Raw genomic sequence first — 23,226 nt, 5'->3', positions numbered from 1 at the left:
AGGGAAAATAAACATGTACAGTGAGGGGCAAAGGGGGGGGGGGGGGTATAGCATTGTGAGTCCAACCTATAGTGATGTTCACATACAAGGGATGTGACCTGGTGCATGCATGTCGCATGCCATTGGCATATTGTCCCGGCTGTATTTACAACTTTGCTCTGATCCACATCACATAGCACCTTGTTCCACTGCACTGTATGTGATTTCACACAATAGCAGCAGCAGGGATAAGGCCAATAGTAGGTTACAGTACATTCATGGATAATGGGAAGTACACAGTCGCCGTACAAGTGGTGTTGGAAGAGAGTCAGTAACATAAAATGATCTGCACATGGGTGTCAACTTTGATCTTGCGTTCCCTGCACTTTGCAAGCTGGGAGCAGCCATTTTGAAATCATTTCTCACTGCAGGCTGTGGTACAGAGGCCTGGCGCGCATGTGGACTTTGCGATGACGAGGGCCTGAGTTAGCGTGAAAGACCCTTTTTGTTTTTTAAAGACGCTATTAGTCGTCAATCACCTGCCATCCTTTCTTTTCTTTTTCTTTCTCTATAACCGATGGATACATATTTATGAATTTTGCAGGCAGCCTGGGTGAACATTTGCTACCGATTACGTGGACTCTTCATTCCCTCCAACATGTGCAGACCAGCTGTGTGGCTCGTAACAAAAGCACTGAGTGGAGCCATTACTCAATGACACGTTCCGTGTCCCTCAAGGGACAATATATACTTGTTTGCATTACCAGTCAAATACAGTAATGCGTCTCGTTGTGATTACAGAAACAACCAGGGCTTTAATGAGTCACTAATCCATTTACACCCTGCTCCTCTTTGTTCCATGTGGCACAGTATCAATTTAAATTGGTCCAAACAAAAGTATGTGTCCTCTGACATTTGGAACAATACAAGGTATAGGAGAAAATAAAAGTTCGACTGCACCATCCTGAGCGCGACTATAGATTCATTTTGGACCACTGTCACGGCTTAGGTGAGCGCTGACGGAAGCTAACCATCTCCCTCTCCCCTCTCTTTGTTGAAAATTCTACTCTAAGAGAAACTTAATGCAGATGGCTAGCAAAAACAAACCACAAAAGAAGGCGTTGCTGGAACCACATAATTAACCAGTAGCCTAGTCTAGACACTTGGACTGTTAACATTGGCCCCTTCACAAATACATTGTTCTGCATACTGAACGTCCTGTGATTATAGGCCTTTGATCACTGGATTAAAATAGTTTCATACCGGCTATGCCGGTGGCTTGACCATTTGCTGACCGCGTAACTGCAACTGTAACTTCCAGAGTTCCTGCGTTGCATCATGTCATACCTTTTCATTTCATTTGTTTTCACTCACTCCCCGGTCGGGGCGGCGCTGGGGTAGAGTAGCCATATTGGAATCAGAAGACTCCCTGTTTGATCCCCGGCTCCCCTCCTGTCTTTGTGTGTGTCATTGTGCAAGACACTTAACCCCTAAATACTTCCCATGAGAAGGTTGGTGCCAGGTTGCCTCCACTGTAGAAATACAGTTGGGTGCCACCGATATTGTCCCTTATCATTTGCCCCATTTAGGCCTGACCTCAACATTTTAAAAAATCCTTCTAAATCCTCCAGTTTTCTGAAATAAATATTTTCACGATTTAAAAAAAATAGCAGACCTACAAACTCGTAGCGCGCCACTCGGTGGCGCGCTATGAGCTTGTAGATCTGCTATTTTTCAATAGCTAAATTATAACATAATGTTTAAAACACCAAAAGGGGTTCCCGCCCAAAATGGGTTAACTGTCCTTTTGCGCAGATCACGCAAACCTCAGCAAAAAGAAAAGGACAATATCGATGGCCTCCAACTGTACAAACCATTTACCCAATCTCTTCTCATCTATTCTATAAAGTTCAAGTAGCCTGCCTGTCAGTCATAGATTATGCCCATGGACGATTGGACGTCACTGCCTGACGTCACGTCCGTACGCAAACTGCCCGTGTTGGGAAACAGTTTATGTTGTATGCTCATGTGTGTGATGTGACCAGAGATCAATCTGAGAGAGAGAGGGTGAGAGAAAGAGAGGAGGGAGAGTGAAAGGGAGAGAGAGCATATTTCACCCACACAATAACCCGGCCAGCTGGGTTCTGAAACCTGAACACGCTGATCGCTGTCAGAGCAGTAACCCTGGCAACGCTGCATGGCAAAACTGATAATATGGCACATTTCTACTTGTCTATAAATTATGCAAATATTTGTGTGTGTGTGTGTGTGTGTGTGTGTGTGTGTGTGCGTGTGCGCGTGCGTGCGTGCGTGCGTGCGCGTGCGTGCGTGTGCGTGTGTGTGTGACTGTGTCTTCGTCTCAGTAGGAAGCCAGTCAGATCACTGATCAGCGGTTCTCCAGAAATATCTATCAATCCACAACGTGTGCGTACGTGCGTGCGTGCGTGCGTGTGTGCGCGAGAGAGAGAAACATGTTGTCCTTTTCCCAGCTCGTTCCACTGAGGGGTCTATTGGACGAAGTGGTTGTATTTTGTTCCCTTGGTTGCCATCAAAGCCCTCTGAGACTGCAACAGTGATTCATATACACTCCAGTTGAGTTGAGAAGTGCATTCAGTGTTGATGCACTAGCATCATGTGCACGCCGCCACGCGCGCGCATGGCAACGGTGCCAGAGGCCCATGCAGGGATAGGACAGAGACATCCACAACGTGTTGCGCTTTGGCGGACAGGCAGAGAGGCAGCACTCCTTCTCCAGCTTAGAGAGGATTAGTCTCGTCAGCGGTGCGCGCGTCGCCACGCCAGCAACCGAGCACCGAGCAGCTCTCTCGACTCCCTCTCTCTCTCTCTCTCTCTCTCCGCTTCTCCTCGCTCCCCCGCTCAGCTCGCCGCCACTGCCACTACACACTCCAGCAATCAGGCAGGCTGCCAAACAACACAGATGAAGTCAACAGAGGGACGCTCCTCTCTCTCTCTCCCGATCCCGTGTCTTCTGAGATGTGACTGCGGCGGCAGATGCAACGACAAGGCTTGACACGCGGTGACAGCCACCGCCGTAGTGTGTACACACTTGGACTTATTTTGAATAGGGGAGAAGAAGATTGAGGAGGTGTGTGTGTGTGTGTGTGTGTGTGTGTGATAATGTTTGTCAGCAGCGACGGCGCGGTGTCACCGCTGCATGCAGGGAAGAGGGGACAGAGAGACGAGAGGCGGTGTTGGTTGTTGACGTTGTTGCGGCGCTGTCATGTTCGTGCAGCGTGTGTGGGAAGCTCAAGCGACCCCCCCCCCCCCCCTCCCCTACCACTGCGGCTACGCAGATACTGTACATACAGCATGTCATACAGTATAATGTCATTCTTTCGTGGGGTCCCTACTTTTTACCCCTTTTCTTCAGTACTGTGTTCCCGTAACTCTGAGGCCCCTTTTCCACCGGTTGGGAACCCGGTTCAGTTCAGAATCTGTTTTTAGTCCATGAGCCAGACCTCCATAAAATTGGAATGTTATTGAGTGGGCAAAACCATACCTATATTCAATTGTTTATTATAGGATTAATATAAGTACATTAATATATGATAACACTTCCCATGGAGTAGCTTTTTCATATTTATCACACATTTTGTAATTTTCACCTATACAGTAGGCCTATACATGATAGGTGAATAGGTAAATGTAATTAATAGTTATCACCATGGAACTTCCCATGCAGTTGATTACTTACACGAAGACAATGATTTATTGTATTACACATTTTCTGAAATTGTACATTTAAATATGCAAATTAGGCATTATGTATAGGAAAATATGCAAAAAAATTGAAAATATATACTGTGGAAGGGTTACCATATAATTTACTTATATTGACAATTTAATATATATGGTTTTGCCCAATCAATTCATAATTAACGTTACAATTGTGGAGGTCTGCATGGCTCATGAACTTAAAACTGGTTCTGAACCAACCGAAAAGGGGTCTGAGTGTACACGAATGCCGTTCTTACAGATCCGTAAGGATCCATTTGGACTCCCCTCAAAGATCCCTGAAGATCCCTTGAGAACCACAGTTCTACACCAAATCTCTTGGCCGTAAAACAGATTTACAAGCTCACAAGCGTTGAGAGCTTGTAGATATGCTATTTTCACCTAGTGTTCACCCAGCGACACTGGAGTTCACGTGGCGGTGAAACCATCATATACCGTCGGAAGCCCATCCCACCTCCTTACCTCTCAAAATCTGCATCCGCAATTGCCACCCAAATAGGCAGGTGGAATGAAAGCACTGCATGATGGTAAACGGAGTTCTCCAACGGGTGGTGGTGGGGGGGGGATGGGAATGGGGTGGGGTGGGACGGCGGGGTTGAGGGGGTGTCTGTATCCAGGTAATTACTGTCTGAGGGTGCACAGAGGCCCTCTGTGATTACACATCAGGCCTGTAATGGATTCAACACTTATAAACGGAATGGAAAGAGAGAGAGAGGGGGGGGGGGGGGGGGGGGGGGGGGGGGGGGGTTGGGGGAGGTTTGGGGTAGGTGTGTGTGCCACATTCCGCCTAATTTATGCTCCACGTGCGACGGTGTCGCGCGCTGAAATACCAGATACACAAGCTCACAACGCGCCGCGGACGCGCCATGTCGTGAGCTTGCATATCGCTATTGTCGACGTATATACAGCAGCGCCACACGGCAAATTCTAAATCTGTCTTTACTCTGCTCTTTCCCGTTGCAAGGCGAGGGGACGCGGGTGGGCAGGCAGGGGGGGGGGGGGGGCGAGGTGGGATGGGGTGGGGCGGTGGAAGGTAGGCATATCTGCAAGATGGATTACGCAGGGTTTGCCGAGTTCACCATTGACACAGATTCATCGTAAATCATTATGCCGGGGACCCGGAGTGATTTCTGCATTAGGAGCTGAAAATGGAGTTCAGCCAGTCAATGAGGGAGGGCATATTTCACATCAATCACCTCCACACTTCCATGTTACCCGGGCTTAAATCTCACTTATACTGTTACCAATAGGGTTCAATGGCTATGATGGCAATCAGAAAGACACTACAGTAACAATAGCCCAGTGACTTGCTGTACAGTATATATAGGGGACACTGCATGGGCCTCCCGCGCCATTTATCTAAAGTGAATTATATATGAACTGAAACGGAGGGATCTAAGACGATGATGTTGTATATCTCACAGGGACCAAAGAACTGCCGTTATCTAGGTTAAAGTTTGAGTATCTATATTATCACGGCTGTTTCTATAGGGTTGTACCAAAGTTAACTGCGTGCAAGTTAACTATAACTTGGAAAGTCAGTCCCTGGAGCAGGTTAGCTCATATGGGATTAGCATGCTCATCATACAGTATCAGGGCTGTTGTGGAAGAATTTGAGTGTTTGGATTCAAATGGATACCATTTTTTTTTATCGGGGCCCTATATTTTTAGATGATTTGGGCCTGAAACGAAGGATAGGTGTATTGGAATTGGTCCGTTCGATCGCCTCCAGACACATCGCATCCAGAGGGACAATCTTGCATTATGCCAAATATTGTATAGCTATTACTTTTTGTTCCACTACAATAATTTGGCAACTTTAGTTAGCATGCTAGTTACGTTGCAAATTTACAAAACATACACTAACTGATAAATGATCATCAGTCGCATGTTTGCCATTCAATTGGTGTTTTTCTCTGGTTAGGATTTTCAATTTGACTTTAGTTCTATAAGCCTTACATTTCAAGACTTCACTCAATCTAATTTACCAATATATGCATCATTATTTTTGCTATATCCAATGCTTTCATGTGAGGTGAGTGGCAGCGGTGGCCGAACGGATTGCGGAGCGGTCTTGATACCGGAAGGTCGCCAGTTCGAATCAGCGGTCCGACACGTTAAAATTACCACCGCTGAAGTGCCCTTGAACAAGGCATTGAACCACTACGATGAAATGTTCTATGAGCAGGGCCTGGCTGGAAACAAGTTCTTGAGCTTAGCCCAGATACCCTGGGTAAATATAGTAATCATTTCATTTCATGTGAGGTGATCCTAGATGACTCAGCGCAATTCAAAATGGCTCACATATAGGTTAAGCTGCCATGCCAAGCCTGTAGGCTACATGCAGTAATCAAAACCAGACCCACTTTTACCATGCAGCTACACAAGTGAAGAACACATGCAATTCTGCACGATTCATACTCATATTTTAGAGCCGAATAAAAGTCGGTTCGGCTCTCTAGAGCCTACAATGTGACGTCATTTGAGGTTCGGGGGGGCGGGTACCGTCCTAAAGTCGGCTCTTCGGTGCTACTGAAAATTTCTGACGAACCGAAATAATTTCGGCACTACAGCGGTAAAATAGGAGTATGAATGAATCGGCCCTAAGTCATTTTATGTTGGGTATTGTATATTTTGATGTCAATAACTTGATTAAAATTAGGCTATAGTAGCCGGTGTATACGGTGACACTTGCTATGCATCCCATGCATATATATAGTTACATGACACTGTATAATTATAGTTATAAGAACTTATACATAATCATAATGCTTCATAACAATCTTCATGACACATTATAAAACATTAAAAAGTCATGTGTAATATGCTTATAAGATTGATGATATGATTTTATAAGCAATCATAAGTAGGCCTATACTCATAATGCGATCATAACACATTATGAAGCCTCTTATAATGACACTCACTCACTGACCTTTTCTTTTGGCCAGTATGTATCATATAATAAATTGTACTCATTGCTATAATGCAATATAGTCACTGTAAGTAAGTATAATCTTTAATTACCTTCAGGAATGTAAATATAGGCCTTGCCAAAAAGTCTGTGAATGTCCAGCAATTATGATGTATTAAAATACTTGACCTTATAAGTCATTGTATAATCCTTTATAATGTGTTGTGATTATTATTGTTTGAAACTATACCAATATGATGTCACTAGTCGGATTTCTGAACTGTACACAGGGGTCCACACAAAAGTGATACCTATAGTGATTGGCCCTAGAAAAAATTAAAATAAAATAAAAGTTACACCACATAGTGATACTAATACATTAGTCAAAATCTTAATGCAGGACTTATATACTTCAACAGAGTAGGCTGTCTAATTAATTCTATATTACTTAATAAAGTTGTCAGCCTATAGGCCTACTTTTACTCAATGAACATAAGAAGAATCATACAAAAGAAGAAAAAAAGAAAGAGTAACTGAGTATTTCTACATTGTGGTAGTAATGGCTACTTAAGGGGGAAAATAAATGAAAAGAAAAGAAAAAAACTTTAAAAAAAAGAAAAGAAATCAGAGCAGTTCTTCCAGCACATGCTGTGTAACTGACTGTGTGCATCTGGCGGCGTGCTGGTTTGCTGCTGGCTGCAGGAATCCGGATATGATGAAAATGTTTTAGTCCACAAGACCACAGCAAACTACCGTTGCTGCGCGCCATCGAAGTCACAGGGAGGATTATTGTTGTTATTATTTATCATGGCTACCACCCTTCGTCAACGACTGGAATAAACGGGATATATTGTATAGTTTAGTTGTCAGCGCAGTATCGGGCTGGGAAAAAGTTTTGTACACAACTTTTCCCAGCTAGACTTTTATAGTAAAGCAAAGTTTTCCCTGGAAAGAAGCGTTGTTTGAACCGCCGCGGGACTTAAAGGATGGGTGAGAGTCGGAGCTGAAGCGAAGGGAGTTGTCATGTTTGAAAGGTAGGCTGCTTTATAAACACATGTTCTGATTACAAACAATGTACAAACTAATGTACTATGTTGGCCGTACGACGGTGCCGCTTGCCGAAATTAACGGATACAAGCGTTATGTCAGTTTGTGACTGGAATGGATCAGCTATTTTCGGCAAGCGACGCGGGTTATAATAAATGAAGCTTTGTTATAATAAGTCGCATAATTAATTGACTAGCGAGCTGTTCCGAACTTCCGACAAGTTTATGTAAAGCCAGACAGGGAAGGGGGGGGAAAGGTTTAACGACATACTGCAGGTTGACGTCACATTCTCCAACACACACACACACACACACACACACACACACACACACACTTGAACAGCACCCGTTTTCGCGTTGCTTTAATAACTTTTTGGCTTGTGTGTTGTTGTTGTGCGTATCTTTGAAATGTAATCAAGTCCCGTTCACTTTCACGGCGCTCAGGGCTAGAAGGGCGGAACTTATTCAAGTGTGTGTGTGTGTGTGTGTGTGTGTGTGTGTGTGTGTGTGCGTGTGTGCGCGTGTGTGTCCACATGTGTGGGTGGGTGTGCGTGGTGGGTGACTTGACAAGACAGCTGTCTCATGTCCAAAGAGACGGTCCTCCCCACAGAAGGGCCCCGGCGGGGTCCACCAGGGCAGCAAGACCCCAACCAGGAGGAGACAAACCCCCTTCTGTCCAACTCACAAGGTAAGTGTCCGCACTGCCCAGCAGGGTCATCATCATGCCTATGACCCGGGACCCCATGTTACCCAGGTTCTATGTTCCCTGGGTTCTGTGTTGACCCGGGACCCCGTGTTACCCAGGTTCTATGTTCCCTGGGTTCTGTGTTGACCCGGGACCCCGTGTTACCCAGGTTCTATGTTCCCTGGGTTCTGTGTTGACCCGGGACCCCGTGTTACCCAGGTTCTATGTTCCCTGGGTTCTGTGTTGACCCGGGACCCCATGTTACCCAGGTTCTATGTTCCCTGGGTTCTGTGTTGACCCGGGACCCCATGTTACCCAGGTTCTATGTTCCCTGGGTTCTGTGTTGATTTTGACAGCAAGTGTTAGTCTAGTTTTAGTCAGCTAAATATCATTAGTGGTGGATATGCTTGGCCATGATATATATCGATATATCGATTATACATTTATTCAAAATAATGACCATGTTGCACAAATACAATAAAACACTTTCAGGCCCACAGAGATCTTCAAATTTAAATAAAATGTCTAAACATCCTAACAAGGGGTCTGGGAAGGGAGTGCATTGCAACTTGCAAGGAGGGCTTTGATAACGTCAAACAGAGGCACGTTTGTCAACACTGCGTCACCCAGATAATTCATGCCGTTTATTGCAGATATAATCGATACAGCAGCCTCTCGATCGATTCACCTATCGTCCAGATGTTCGATCGATATACTGCCATATCGATTAATTGAACGCACCACTAAATATGAAATTTTAGTCGACTGAAATGTATTTTGGCGGGCCTTGATGCCGTCGTTGATTTTACACTTGCTGAAAGTAGCCGATCTACAAGCTCACAACGTGTCGTGCTGTGACGCGGTGTGAGCTTGTAGATCGGCTATTTTCAGCGTGAAACCAAGTGTTACATTTCTTATACTGGATCACTTGTCCACTAGTCCCTTCCTAACATTTTAGTCTAGTTTTTATTTGTTGATGAAATTGTCAATATAGTTAGAAGGGAGTTCCAAACGCGCCTCTAGCCTATAGCAGGCCAGTCTGGTGCATCTCAGGAGCCTCTAGCCTATAGCAGGCCAGTCTGGTGCATCTCAGGAGCCTCTAGCCTATAGCAGGCCAGTCTGGTGCATCTCAGGAGCAGGACTGGGTAACATGCGAAATAGAAGGCACTGGAGCTTAGTCATCATAGCTTCGTTTTCATTTCATTCAGTTTCCGTCAGTGAAAAAAGGTAGTCGACGAACATTTTTCGTCATGGTATTAGTCGACGAAATCAACACTGCCTGGGGTCTGTGTCCCCAAGGTCCTACAGTAGGTGTTCCTCAGGTTCTACGTTACCTGTGTTGAAACTTTAGGGTTAGGGTTGTAAGCAGAGAACATGGATACGCCAGCAAACCCTAACAGGACAGTTCTCTGCGTTGGGATTTGAAATGGACATTTATGTAGAAAAAACGGATGCGGAAACAACGGTCGGACATGCGGTGGAACATGCGCTGCTCCGGACCGTGCTTGCGGTTAGAGTTAGGTTAGCGTTTGAGGAGGTAGCTTTTCGGTCTAATGACAGTCGGACCAATAGTATGGTCTGAACGACCGAAACGTTCAATAACATGCTGTATAAGTGAAGACAGTGTGCAGGATTCCATTTTTTTCTACTTCTCCAGTTTATCCTGTCCTCCGTAGGTGTGCATGAGGACCTTTTTTCTTCTAAATTGGACATTATGGAAAGACGACTATTGAATTTAGCTCGGCTGATAATGCTTTGCTTTTGTTGCTGTTGATCATCATCCTCAGTGTGAATCGTGTCTCACCCTGCTGCATGAGTTACTGTGGTTAGTGTACACTGTGTTCCTTTCAAACTCATTTTTTCCCACGCCTGAAAATACACAGAAACATAGTTATAAACACTTAGATCTATGTTGCCTATATGTGGCCAAGTAGTGTGGGTGGTTGGGTGGGCGGGCCGAATAGTCAGCCATGGATTAAATTATAAAGCAGTACAATTCGCATGTGAACTCAAATACATTTATTATGAAGAGGAATAACAACAACCTGGTAAGCTCCTCCTTTGAAATTATTATTCCTTTGGCTTTGTACAGTACACACATATAGGCCTATACTACTGTACTGCACATAGCACCATTAGCCATGAATCATGATGTTTTCCTTCTCTCCCCCAATAAAGATTGAAGTAACCGACTATAACCATGGCCAATTATAGTTTTTAATTAACTTTCTAGTTGCCCGGTGCGATTATCACATGTAAAATAAGCTTGCGTTCCCTCCCCACGACCCAATCCCCCCCCTCTCACACTCCCGCCCCTCTTTTTTTTTCATTTTCTTCAAACAAGCAATGGACCATTCACCATACTATTTATACTGAGTATCATTACGGCACTGTCAAAAAATAGCAAAGTAGGACAAAGTAAGCAATCAGTGCGACTGGTGGATTGCGAATGGATTTTCACTGGACCTTCAAAAGGCGCTCTCAGTTAAGACTGGACCCCCCCCCCCCCCCCCCCCCTCCCTCCCTGTCTCCCCCCCTCCCCCCTCTCTGGGGACTGTGGATGTACTGAGAATAGAGCAATTTATTTCTAACTGTGATCACTAAATACTGCGATGCATCACACAGCGCCGCTGCCACCGCCACCACTGGCGCTGCCGCTATAGGCATCTGTGCATCGATCTCGGCCGTCACACCGGGGCTAAAGATTCACCATACATCAGCCCCCGGGCTGAGATTGTGCCATATCTATCTCGAGCTAGCGAGGCCTGCGTGCTCCGTTGCGACTCCACCCGCCATCCATCATTGCTTACAAAACAAGAGCCCGTTGCAGCATCGGAACAAATGCATCAACACTCCCGGCTTTGGTTAACGCAGTTGTTAATGTTTTGCTGAATCATTGCTCACTGTTTTCCCCTGTTTTCCTCTCTCTCTCGCTCTCTCTCTCCTGTGATCTCTGCAAAGGGGAAGCAAGTATTAGACTAGAGCTCCAAACACAAGACAAAGTCAGCATACTGAAACCACAAGCAGGATCTGTGAGCAGGCGACTGGCACTGAACCAGTGAATAAAGTCATTGTGGCTGCCTTATTTACTGAACAAAGCCGCATTGTGCAGTGAATCAAGAGCCAGTCAAGTTCTGGTGTCAAGATGTCCAGAAAACAAGGATCTGAATAGGAGAAGTGACTGAAGCTGTCTCTCTTGGGTTTTCTGTGCGCAGCTATCAGGGCCCAGGGATTCGTTGCATACTTACTTTTTCCAGTTTATAGATGAATGCTGCCTTTATGGCTGTAAAAAAAGCGCTTGGCAGGTAGAGCACGCCCGGGAGCAGAACGAGAGCAAATAAGATCCAGAAATCTGGCGCTTTCACCTGAACCGCCCCTACCACGTTGTGCAACTCTATTCGCCAAGGGCCTGTGTTTTATCTGGCAAAGAGAACATCTAAGCAAGCAGTGCACAGGCCTGCACCTCTCTGGCTTGTCTAGCCGCTGTCCCTGACATTAAGTCCACAGCTGAGGTTGACCCCGGCGCTCAGGAGTTTACATCTGTTTTGGAAGAAGGGCTGTAATGTCCCTTAATTTAGAACAGTCACGTTTTTAATGGGATGACATTGACATAAACAACTGGAGGAGTTTGTTTTTCCACTTTGTGCGTCCCTCACTGTGACTTCCATTGCTGTTGTCTCTGTCACGCACACATATACAGTAAGACACCTTGACACTCTGTCACATTCTCCCCCTAATGCCGAAGTGGGGTCCGGGGACCCCCAGGGGCTCCTGAGGGAGTTCCAGGGGGTCCCTAAATGATCATTTGGAACCAAATGGACCCTTTTGGGTCTGTAACTCTGAGAGTGTACAAATGGAACCAAATTGACCCAGACAGGTCCATTTGGTTCTATTTGTACGCTCTCAGAGTTAAATTCACATTGATTTTTACGATTTAAAATGTGGGTCCCAGAGATAGAAATCCTATTAACTCTTAATCCGCCGCCATTAATTAATAGCGTACTGCCAGGGTTTTATCACGCGTAACACTTACTTTGTTGTTACAGTGACAAACTGCTGTGTGTGTGGTGTCATGACCGGTTGTTGTTCTCTCGCACTGCCAGTACACATTAGGGTAGCACCATCCGTCCCGTTATTTAAGTCACGCCTGAAAACCCACCTTTATACTGAGTGTTTTTTAACTATTTAATAGCCAATTGTACATACATCCTTGTTTTGTGTGCCATTATCATTTCGTTATTGTGTGTTTCTTGCTGTTTTAATCTTGCTCTGTGCAGCACTTTGGAACTATGTTTTGAAAAGCGCTATACAAATAAAGTTCATATCTCGGTCGGTGGTGGAAAAGCCCGACCGCGAGTATCACAGCGCCTGCTACAGGCCGTTGAAAACGCTTGTCTGGGCCAGAGAAACGGCCCCTCAATGTCGTTTCCGAGATACAGAGCTTTAAATGCAGGGCTTAGAATGGAAGTGGATGCGTGCGCATTTTCAAAATGGCCACGGCCACTGTCCTACTTGTTGTTGTGTTAGCGACCGGTGGCTAACTATACAATCGGATCAAAACATGGATTAAAGAATGTAAACCCTGGAACACGAGAGTCTCGTGTTTGGCGCGCTAGGGTACTAATTTAACGCGTTCCTCGTTTCTGGCGGGCTCCGTGTTAACACCATTCCTGCTTAACCCATTTAGGCCTGATGTCGAAATTAAAAAAAATGTCTTCAAAATCCTGACAGTTTTCTGAAAAACCTTATGTTTCTGTATCAGTGGTGCTCAATATTTCATCAAGAACCCAACAATTATATGTAATATGCCTCTGCCCCCCCATCTGAAAATATGTTGTTCCAGGGACCTCCCCAGAAGCAAAGATTTTAGTTAAAATGTTCACTCTGTAATAATATATATATATTCAAAGATTTGAGGCACATTTTCACGATAAAAAAAAAATAGCAGACCTACAAGTTCATAGCGCGGCACTCGGTGCCGCGCTATGAGCTTGTAGATCTGCTATTTTTCAATAGCTAAAGTATAACCTAATGCTTTAAAACACCAAAAGGGGTTCCTGCCTAAAATGGGTTAGACTAATGTCCAGACAGTTTTTCTCCTTCACTGAGTCCGGCCTCTGTTGTTCCTGTGATTCCAGATGCCCGTGACACCGACTCATCAGGAACTGCAACGCCACCCAAAAGCGCCTCTCCCAGGGACGCCGCCACTGAAGGATCGAGTCCCGCTGCCGAGGAGATGCCTGGCCACTGTGAGCCTGTACGAAGTAAGTGTTAACGAGCTGGAACAAAGCCGTGGGTAGATGACAGGATGTCCTGACTCCTGTGTGTGTTATTTCAGTGAAGACGACAATGACCAGCTTCGCAGCACAAAGACTCATTCACCTTGTTTAGTGAGATGGCAATGCGCTTGTGTACAAAACTGTTGGAACTGGGAGCTTAGCAACGTTGGTGTGCTTTTGGGACATGAAACAGGACTCGCCCCGTCCGGGTGTCAGTTGCGTGTTGCGTTGTGACGGCGTCTGCAGAGCAGGGCATGTACTACTACGTTCCAAAGCGCCACCGGCAGTCCAACTAAAACATCAGGCTTGGAATTTTCCAAATAAAAGTATCAAGATAGCATTAGAGCCTTGTGGCATGGCATTGGCAGCACGAGCACTAGCATGCAAGCTCTCTCATTCTAGCTTAATGACCAGTACTTGGCCGGGTCCCTGCGCACGCTTTCTCCGTCCAACCCTCAGCGCTGTGTTGTGGGAGGGAGGAAATCCTGTTGCGGTTTTGGCCTCTGACTCTCTGCAGTGAGTGCAGACCACCGATTGCAGTTTAGCCACAGTGTTTTGAAGCCGATACCAAATATTTACCTATTGGAGCAGAGTACCTCTGCCTTGGCTGAAGGTGTTTTGATTCGCCATGTGGGGACAGGTGGTTACACCAGTCTTTTTTTTTTTTTTTATCCCACGATTTTGTAAGCCATATTTTCACCCAGTGTCAATCATCTAATGTAATACTGGGCTCTACACTCCCTCTGACAACCTGGGGAGAGCAACGGACTGACCTCATGCTTCCTTCAATGCATGAGGAGTTCTTTTCACTTGACAGGAGGGAGTTTCCCCGGTTGGACATAACGCGTAGAAGGAACACGTTATTCCAACTAGTTCCTAGTCTTTTGAAGTCTTTTGCATGATGCAGTCTTCTGTATTCCACAGAAGTCAACCTTGTGTGAAATTCTATAAGCCCTCTAAGACTGAGGAGAGGAGGGTGGTTGATTGTTGGGGTACTTGGGCTATACTTTTTGTTCTCATGAAATTAATATGGGAAACTTAATTACGTTGATGGGAAACTTCTCACTGCTTTGTATTCGCAGAGCATGGAAAAATAGCTTGTTAACACCCTATTTCCACAAGCTCCCCTGTAACTCTGAAATAATAGAAGCAACCTGCTCTGTCTGGAATGTTCTAGCATTCTACCACCACCATCTGCACCAACATAGCAAACGGCAGTCGTCTCCCGTCACGTCAAGCTCTGAGCTCGGACGCGTTGCTTTCTCGGTCACGGGCGCGGAACGCACACTGAAACAATAACAACCGGAGCGGTGAGTCTCGCTGTGTCTCGTTATGCACTAAATGCACTGTGACTTGATGCCCAACATAATAGATTGCAGGTCAGACAAGGTAGCAGCCTGGAAACAGTTTTGTGCTTTTTATTGTTGCCTAAGACAGGGGTTCTCAACCCGTGGGTCGCGACCCCTCGGGGGGTCGCCAAATTATTTTAGGGGGTCCCCAAATTATTTTCAAAAAAAAAAAAAAAAAAAAGGGTTTTTTTTTTTTTTTTTTTCACGATTTTTCAAAAATAGCAGACCTACAAGCTCGTAGCGCGCCACTCGGTGGCGCGCTATGAGCTTGTAGATCTGCTATTTTTCAATAGCTAAATTATAACAATGCTTAAAACACCAAAAGGGGTTCCCGCCCAAAATGGTTTAAGGTTATTGTAGGTGTCAAGCGAGGCTAATAGCGGCTGATTGCTTCCATCCTTGCAACTGCGTTGGCTATAATCAGCCTTGTGTTCGCGTTTGACACAACAAGCTCTTTTTGTTTCTAGGTTGTTAACTTTTTCCAAGGCGTCTTTTTTTTCCCCCTGCCTCCTTTCTATTTATCCATGTATTTATTTATTTATTTTCTTCTTTCTTCTATTTTTTTTGATCTTCTTGCTTAATGACTTGCCAGTGGCTTGTTTACCGAAGCAGCGAAAAGGAAAAGGGATTTGGTTACAAAACGATGGGGAAGAAAAGTGTTTCTATCGGGAGGTCTCGCTAAGCGTGGCGGCAGGTGTAGTGCGGGAGCGTTGCACTCGTTGTTGCGGGAGGCGTCGGGTTCCTCTTTCATCTTGGGAGATAAGCCTGTGACAACACTTTTACTTTGTACAGTAAGTGATGCCCCCCCCCCCCCCCCTTGCAAACACGCGCACGCTAACAGGCACACAATGGCTGGTATAAGCGACGCTCCCGCAAAGAGGATTGCTCTACCACTTGGGGGGAATTGCAAGAACATGAACTGGGCTTTTCAGATAATACATTTGCTTTGTGTACTGTGCTTTGTGAACAAAAAGTTATTAAAGCAACGCGAAAAGGGTGTGTGTGTGTGTGTGTGTGTGTGTGTGTGTGTGTGTGTGTGTGTGTGTGTGTGTGTGTGTGTGTGTGTGTGTGTGTGTGTGTGTGTGTGTGTGTGTGTGTGTGTGTGTGTGTGTGTGTGTGTGTGTGTGTGTGTGTGTGTGTGTGTGTGTGTGTGTGTGTGTGTGTGTGTGTGTGTGTGTGTGTGTGTGTGTGTGTAAAATAAGGCAGGAACTCAAACAAAAGGCAACCGCTCACTGGAGTAGGAGAAGAGACCAGTCATGGTCGTGACACAGTTTTCTGCCCCGCGATGCGAGGGACTTTTGTCCTATAGTTTTAGACCGCGACGGAGGGGGCGCCGTCTCAAGCGAACTTGGTCTTGAGCCACGAGAGACTCCACCGAGCGAGCTAAAGCGAGTCAAACGTTGCGAAGTTCGCTCGAGCCGTCTCAGCCCCTACAGTGAACACAGCGGAGCGCTCCCTACCCCACTGATGGCCCGTCTCACCCAATCACAAGTCGCGGCGCTCCTTCCAACCCCTTCCATCACGGGGCATGAAAACAGGGTCGTGTCATGGCCAGGTGAGGCCCAGTGGCCGACGACTCACCCCACTCTGCCAATCACTTCGCCTACTTGGAAAGAGCCAGTCCCAGACAGGTGGGGAGGAGGCCGTCACACTACAAACCTACAAGCTCACAGCACGTGTTCTGGACTTGTCGTTCGTCTATTTCCGTTGTTTGTCGTACGATGACGTATAGAGCTTAAGTGGTTAGCGAGAAGTTAATCTCGACGGGGAGGGTGTTGCCGTTGACTTTGTGTCATGAAGCAGGCCAGTTGTCTGTGGATTGGTGGGTTGCGCAGACCATGTGGATTGCATTGCTGCCTGCTGGGGATAATTGAGAGCCTTCTTCACCGCAGAAACAGGAAATCAATAGGAGATCATCTGCCTGCCCACATCCTGCCCCCCTCCGTCTGTTTTCCTTCCCTGCCGTCTGCCTCTACGGCTCACGCCTTCTGGGATGTCAGCGCTTACTTCGAACTTGTTGTGCCCAAGGCACACCAATGGGCAAGTCAGAATGTCAAGGCGCACCTTTTATTCATAGTGGGAATAGCCGGTGAACAAGTGCAACACGCCGTCATAAGCTTGTAGATTGGCAATTTTTGAAAAAAAAATGTGAATAATGAATTGCATTTCCGCCTATATAATAACATGCCACAAAATAGGGACGCCAGGTTGAAAGTGGTTAAAATATATACTTTTAGGGTGCTTTCCACAACATCCTAAGACTTGTTTCATGACACGCCAGTGTGCCTCGGCACACCGTTTGGGCACCACTGTAGGAAACACTGTTCTACTTAACCCATTTTAGTCCTGACGTCGAAATAAAACAAACGTTCGCTCTGAAAGAATATATACCTATTCAAAGATTTGTGCCGCATTTTTGCGATTTTTCAAAAATAGCAGACCTACAAGCTCGTAGCGCGCCACTCGGTGGCGCGCTATGAGCTTGTAGATCTGCTATTTTTAACAGAATGCTTGAAACACCAAAAGCGGTTCCCGCCCAAAATGGGTTAACCACAGAGCAATTTCTGTTTACATGAGGCAACACAATGTTGTTCGGGGAGTAATTAAACCATGCCTCCGCCGTGCAAAACCTCAAACAAAAATAATCTGCTTACAGCGTGACCTACAAAGCGGATCACTTCGAGGCATAAGCATGCTATTTAGAATTTCCCTCTGCCAGTTTAGCAGGTGGAACGTCTGCGCAGGTATTGCGAACACAGCCAGGACTCTGCTTTTCTCCACTTAAAGGGACACTTCATGTTGTCTCAGTAAGACAGCCCTTTACTTCCCCTATCCACAAGGCGGAGCAGTGCACCAAAGCACTATGGGAACTGTAGTCCAGGAAGTAAGTGAGCCCAGTGTCCATGACATCAGAGTCACTGGGCTCACTGCTAAAATCTAAAATATCTAAAACCACGAATTACACACATAAAGTACGGAGCCCCTGAATGGCCATGCATTAAAAATACATTTTATCTTGTACGTACAAGATATTATCTTGTCCACAAGATAATAATTATCTCGTACGTACGAGATAATAATTATCTCGTACGTACGAGATAATATCTTGTACGTACGAGATAATATCTTGTACGTACAAGATATTATCTTGTCCGTACAAGATAATAATTATCTCGTACGTACGAGATACTATCTTGTACGGACGAGATATTATCTTGTACGTACAAGATAAAATATATTTTGAATGCATGGCCATTCAGGGGCTCCGTACATAAAGACCCCCAGGAAAGTGTTCTAAGTCTTCTAAACGTTATTAACATATATATATTTTTGCAAAAAAGGGTGAAGTGTCCCTTTAACCGACCGGAAATGTACCTGACAAAATGCTGCCGACGGCTGGCTGTGGCAGCTTGGGAGCTGCTTCGCTGCTGGCCCACGTTGGCAGGTAACCAGGCATCATTTGAGAGCTCCGATCCATTCCTGAAAACCCAGTTTGCTTGTAAAATAGTGAGAGGGGCTAGTTACATTTGGGGATTTGTGAGCCACTGCGGTGGCCTGTTGACAGACAGCTGAATAAGTTCCCTGCCCTATAGGGTGTACCAAAACTCCTGGAGGGGGCATGCCGTCAACATATGTGTCACGTGGTAGCGGCCGCCATATTTGCTGGCTTGTCTGGTTTGTTTACATTGAGCGACTATCCGTGTGCTTGTATACGTTCTTTTTTTAAACTGACCTCACAATGGTGCAGACTTGCTCAGTAAATAAGTGCCACAGCAGGTCGCGTCGAGGAAATGAGCCAGAAAACGGAATTAGATGTTCAGCTTTCCAGCATGGAGACAGCATCAAGGAACCCAGATTGACGAGTTTACAAAAAGACGTAGAATGGCTTGGATCTCGGCTAGACATAACGTTCAACAAAGTATCTAAGCACAGCCGTGTTTGTTCATAACATTTTTCTTGTCCTTGTAATGTATTTGGGCCCGACGTTCTTTCTATCCATCCTGGTGTTGGTTCACTATGTTGTCGCCAAGAACGAGCTCAATATTTACAAAAACATACCACCGTCACTCTATTCTGAGTGATGTGGTCTCACGCCGCCCCCCTCTTGGTGACGTACACGTTTTCACACGCTATAGCTTTACCTGTAAATTCAGTTCAAAACAAGTTACAGCTGCAATCCTTAAGTTTGTTGACCGGGGTTTTGAACCCAGGTCTCTTGCATGAGAGACGAAATGTCTACTGCTCGTCCAAGAGGCTGTCCTCTCTTGTGCTATTGTACTTATGAGCATCAGGCAGCACTACTACCTCAGAGGTTCTCAAGCTGGTAGCCTCGGAAACCCAGACGTTTTTATTTACAGGGAGAAAACAAAAAGTATGGGGCCGACTCCACTTCAATACGGCATAGCGCAAAAGTTGATCACTCTGCTGATTTCTGATCGTCTGCACCTTTGTTAAATTGACACACGCACGCACTCACGTACACACACACACACACTCCTCTCTCTCTCTGTCGCTCTAATGAATTAGTCTCATGTCGAGCATCTGCGTCTAGATTCTCCCGGCGGATCCTGCCGCCGGGAGCTGCCTATGCCAGGGGTCTGCAACCTTTTTGAAACAAAGTGCCATGTTTTTAGTTTCTAGACAGTCAGTGTGTCACTTTCATTTAACACCACACCACAATTCCAACATGTTTTGATTGTCTACTAGTACGAATATAACCTTTAACCTTTTTTAAATATTCTTTCACATTGTCATAATGATCATTAGACTCAGAGCAGAGCCCTCCTATCTCCCTCCCCAGTCAGAGTTCAGAGTTTTAATGAATGTAGAATGATGTAATTTACATACAAATATGAGTGAATTCATTTATTTGACTACATTTTTTTTAATTGTTTATTTACCGGCAATTGTCTTTTGAGTGGTGTAAACCACTCCAACAACTGGCTTTGTACCCGTGTCTGTTCGTACCAAAAAAAATCACACCCGTGTGAACTGAGTGGTGTAAGGTATTATATAGCCTGATCAGCTGTGGTCTGACGTAATGTCTGACGTAATGAAATCACACCCGGGTGAACTGGGTGACCATAGCAACCATGCTCATTTTTTGGTACGAACAGACAGACAGACACGTAAACTAACAAAGCCAGTTGTAGGAGTGGTTTACACCACTCAAAATGTACCCGTATCTGTTCGTACCAAAAAAAATGTACCCGTGTCTGTTCGTACCAAAAAAAATGAGCATGGTTGCTATGGTCACCCAGTTCACATGGGTGTGATTTCATTACGTCAGACATTACGTCAGACCACAGCTGATCAGTCTATATAAGACCTTACACCACTCAGTTCACACGGGTGTGATTTTTTTTATGCCAGTGATCACCCTCTTTTGTGCCAAGGTTGGCACCAGTGCCAAAGGTTGCCTACCCCTGGCCTATGCCATAGAAAGCATAGGTCGGTGGACCCCAAGCTATCAACCTGGGGGTCGCAAAATTATTTTGGGGAGTCCCCAGATTATTATTTTTATTTTTTTTGCAACTGACTGGAAAATGGAAATTAAGAGTTTACATATTACACATACATGCATAAACTTTCCTTAACCCATTCTGGGCGGGAACCCCTTTTGGTGTTAGCATTATGTTATGCTTTAGCTATTGAAAAATAGCAGATCTACAAGCTCATAGCGCGCCACCGAGTGGCGCGCTATGAGCTTGTAGGTCTGCTATTTTTTTTAAATCGAAGAACGACATTTTTAGAATCTGATCTCAGGTCAAAATGGGTTAATGATTATAGTATGTGGCGAGACATGGCCAAAGCATTTCCGGGGGTCCCCAGCCAAAAACGTTGAGAACACCTGCCCTACCTTACTGACACCAGGCACCAGGGTATACATGTACATTTTTCAAGGGAAGAGTAGAGAGACTATCTCCAACGATGTACTAGTTATATTATTATAATTTCATTCATTATAATAAGTTCTCGATTGCAGTTTTAAATGTCCTTTTTTTTGTACTGAACTGGCATACTAAGTATCATTAAAGACAGTAGCTTGTGTATTGTTTTCCTGGTGTGGAAAGCTGCACACGTGTGGCTCTGTGTGTGGCACAACATTGTGCCACTGAGCGACAGCACGGATGCCGTGTGATGTCGAGTTTTGAGATGCCATGTGTTCCCTTGCCACTGAGCTGTCAGCCACGTTGAGCCTGTCAACAATGACAAAAATGTTAGCTTCCTGCCAGGTCTCCTGGCTGCAGTAAGGCCCTTGTCAGGCTCACTCCTTGTCCCCAGTGTCCCGAGGGAGGACAGAAAATCTCGCGAGTGCTAAGAGACATTCCTCAAGAGACCTCCACCGGATTTTCAAGGAGCTGCTATCGGCTGCAACCATGCAGGGCCACAGGCTCTTCTGGGTCCCTGCCTAGGAAATAAATTGCTACGAGGCCACGTCAAATATATAGGATTTTCTTTTTTTTTATCGTCACATTATTCACTGTATTGTCAAATTCCTCTTCATTTTTTTTCTCTCCAAATGCTTTCCCCTCAATTGTGGGTAAAGATGACCTTACTGGTGCTGAAGAACAAGTCCTCTCCCTTTATCTGAAGGAAATTCTGTCATGTGAATGGAAGGTCAAATAACATGGCACTTGTCTTTGAAAAGGAAGACATTACGCTGGCCTTTGTCTGTGTCACTGATTGGAGTCTTTACCAGCAGGCCTTCAAGGTTATTACCTTATTCACTGTCAAATACATAGTGTTCTTTTAACTCCGAGGGAGTGCATATATAGAACCAAAAGGACCCAAAGGGTCCTTCTGTACACCCCCGGAGTTAAATGAACACGGTGGACTGAGTAGGTGCAGAAAACGACCTTTTTAGAAGAGAATGTGACACATTAACCCATTCTGGGTGGGAACCCCTTTTGGTGTTTCAAGCATTCTGTTATACTTTAGCTATTGAAAAATAGCAGATCTACAAGCTCATAGCGCGCCACCGAGTGGCGCGCTATGAACTTGTAGGTCTGCTATTTTTGAAAAATCGTAAAAATGTGGCACAAATCTTTGAATAGGTATATGTTCTTTCAGAACGAACGTTTTTTTTATTTCGATGTCAGGCCTAAATGGGTTAAAAATATCCACTAAAAGATGGATTGTTTAACAGATGACTATCATATAATTGCGTGAATCTGGCAAAAAAGATGCTGCAGCAATTAAAAATGATATCCGCAGCCATATAGTGTTATGATATTGCAGCTGATTTTAATTTTTGTTAAATGGCTCTTAAGTGACACAAAACAAAGGGCGAATGTTTTATCCTCATCATCTTAATACCTTTCCTGCGCAATACAAATAGAATCCAACTTCCTGAACGCTCTCTCTCTCAGTAGTAATACTCCAATGTCAGCATGCCAGCTCATTAACACTTTTTTTATTTTGTTATGTGAAATGAGCAGCATTCGTTTTTTTTGTTTTGTTATGCAAGATTCATATCTTTATCTGTAATCCTCAGACCCCCTGTCTTTACAGAAATAATGTGTCTGGGGTGTATTATAAACCAAGCTGCAATTTTCGAGTGATTACTTAGCGAGGGGTCAGTGAATCAAAACTGGTATAAATAGGGTGAAATGCTAGTGCAGGGGTTGATTAAAATGGTCATTGTAATTCTACCTCTGTTGTAATTATTTTCTCATTGTCTTGCTGCAGATAGATTTCATATGGGAAATTTCAAGCATGCTAATTAGCATATTTTGCCCGAAGTGCCCGAGCTTTATTCACCGACGGATATTTTATTTTTTTCATGGTAAGGGAATCATAATACGATATAATAATAATAATAATATGATTAGATATGCTACATACTTCCATGTTTTTTTTGGACTGGACTCTTTCAAGTGCTTCCAAGGCAAGCTGCAACACGGGCATGTTGATTTGTGAGGGAAGACTGTGTTTTTCTCTTGATTAGGACGAGAATTTGGATATTCAAAAGAGTCCGTCTATCTGTCCGCGGCCCCTAGACTACTCAGGATGCACTTGTTAACCCATTTTGGGCGGGAAAGTTATTCCACCTTGTGAAAGCCTTTATGTTTTAGTTATTTTTGCGGGAGTGGATAATACTTTCTGTGAAATGAACCAGAGTTCAAATTCAAGATGATTTTTGTATTGCGGCATATCACATGATCGCTTCACACTGGCTCTGGACGTGGGGGTCATTGAGGGGGTTTCCCCCCCA

General features: G+C 45.0%; 1 protein-coding gene across 4 annotated transcripts in view; it reads left to right on the top strand.

Moving 5' to 3' along the window:
• The first annotated feature begins 7,346 nt into the window (after positions 1 to 7,346).
• mdfic (MyoD family inhibitor domain containing) overlaps positions 7,347 to 23,226 on the top strand; it is a 128,640-nt gene continuing 112,760 nt past the window's right edge. For 3 of the 4 annotated variants that reach the window (XM_079494086.1, XM_079494087.1, XM_079494085.1), the window contains exons 1-3: positions 7,347 to 7,683; positions 8,271 to 8,383; positions 13,519 to 13,644. In XM_079494086.1, coding sequence (XP_079350212.1) covers positions 7,673 to 7,683; positions 8,271 to 8,383; positions 13,519 to 13,644 — 250 coding nt within the window. In that variant the 5' untranslated portion in view covers positions 7,347 to 7,672. Of the gene's footprint in view, positions 7,684 to 8,266; positions 8,384 to 13,518; positions 13,645 to 23,226 lie in introns of all 4 variants that reach the window. The other variant, XM_079494084.1, reaches the window with a different exon arrangement.

This window comes from Electrona antarctica (genome assembly GCF_951216825.1).
Source record: "Electrona antarctica genome assembly, chromosome: 23".
NCBI lineage: Eukaryota > Metazoa > Chordata > Actinopteri > Myctophiformes > Myctophidae > Electrona > Electrona antarctica.
Note: the sequence above shows the minus strand (reverse complement) of the source record. Positions and strands in the feature narration are given on the sequence as shown.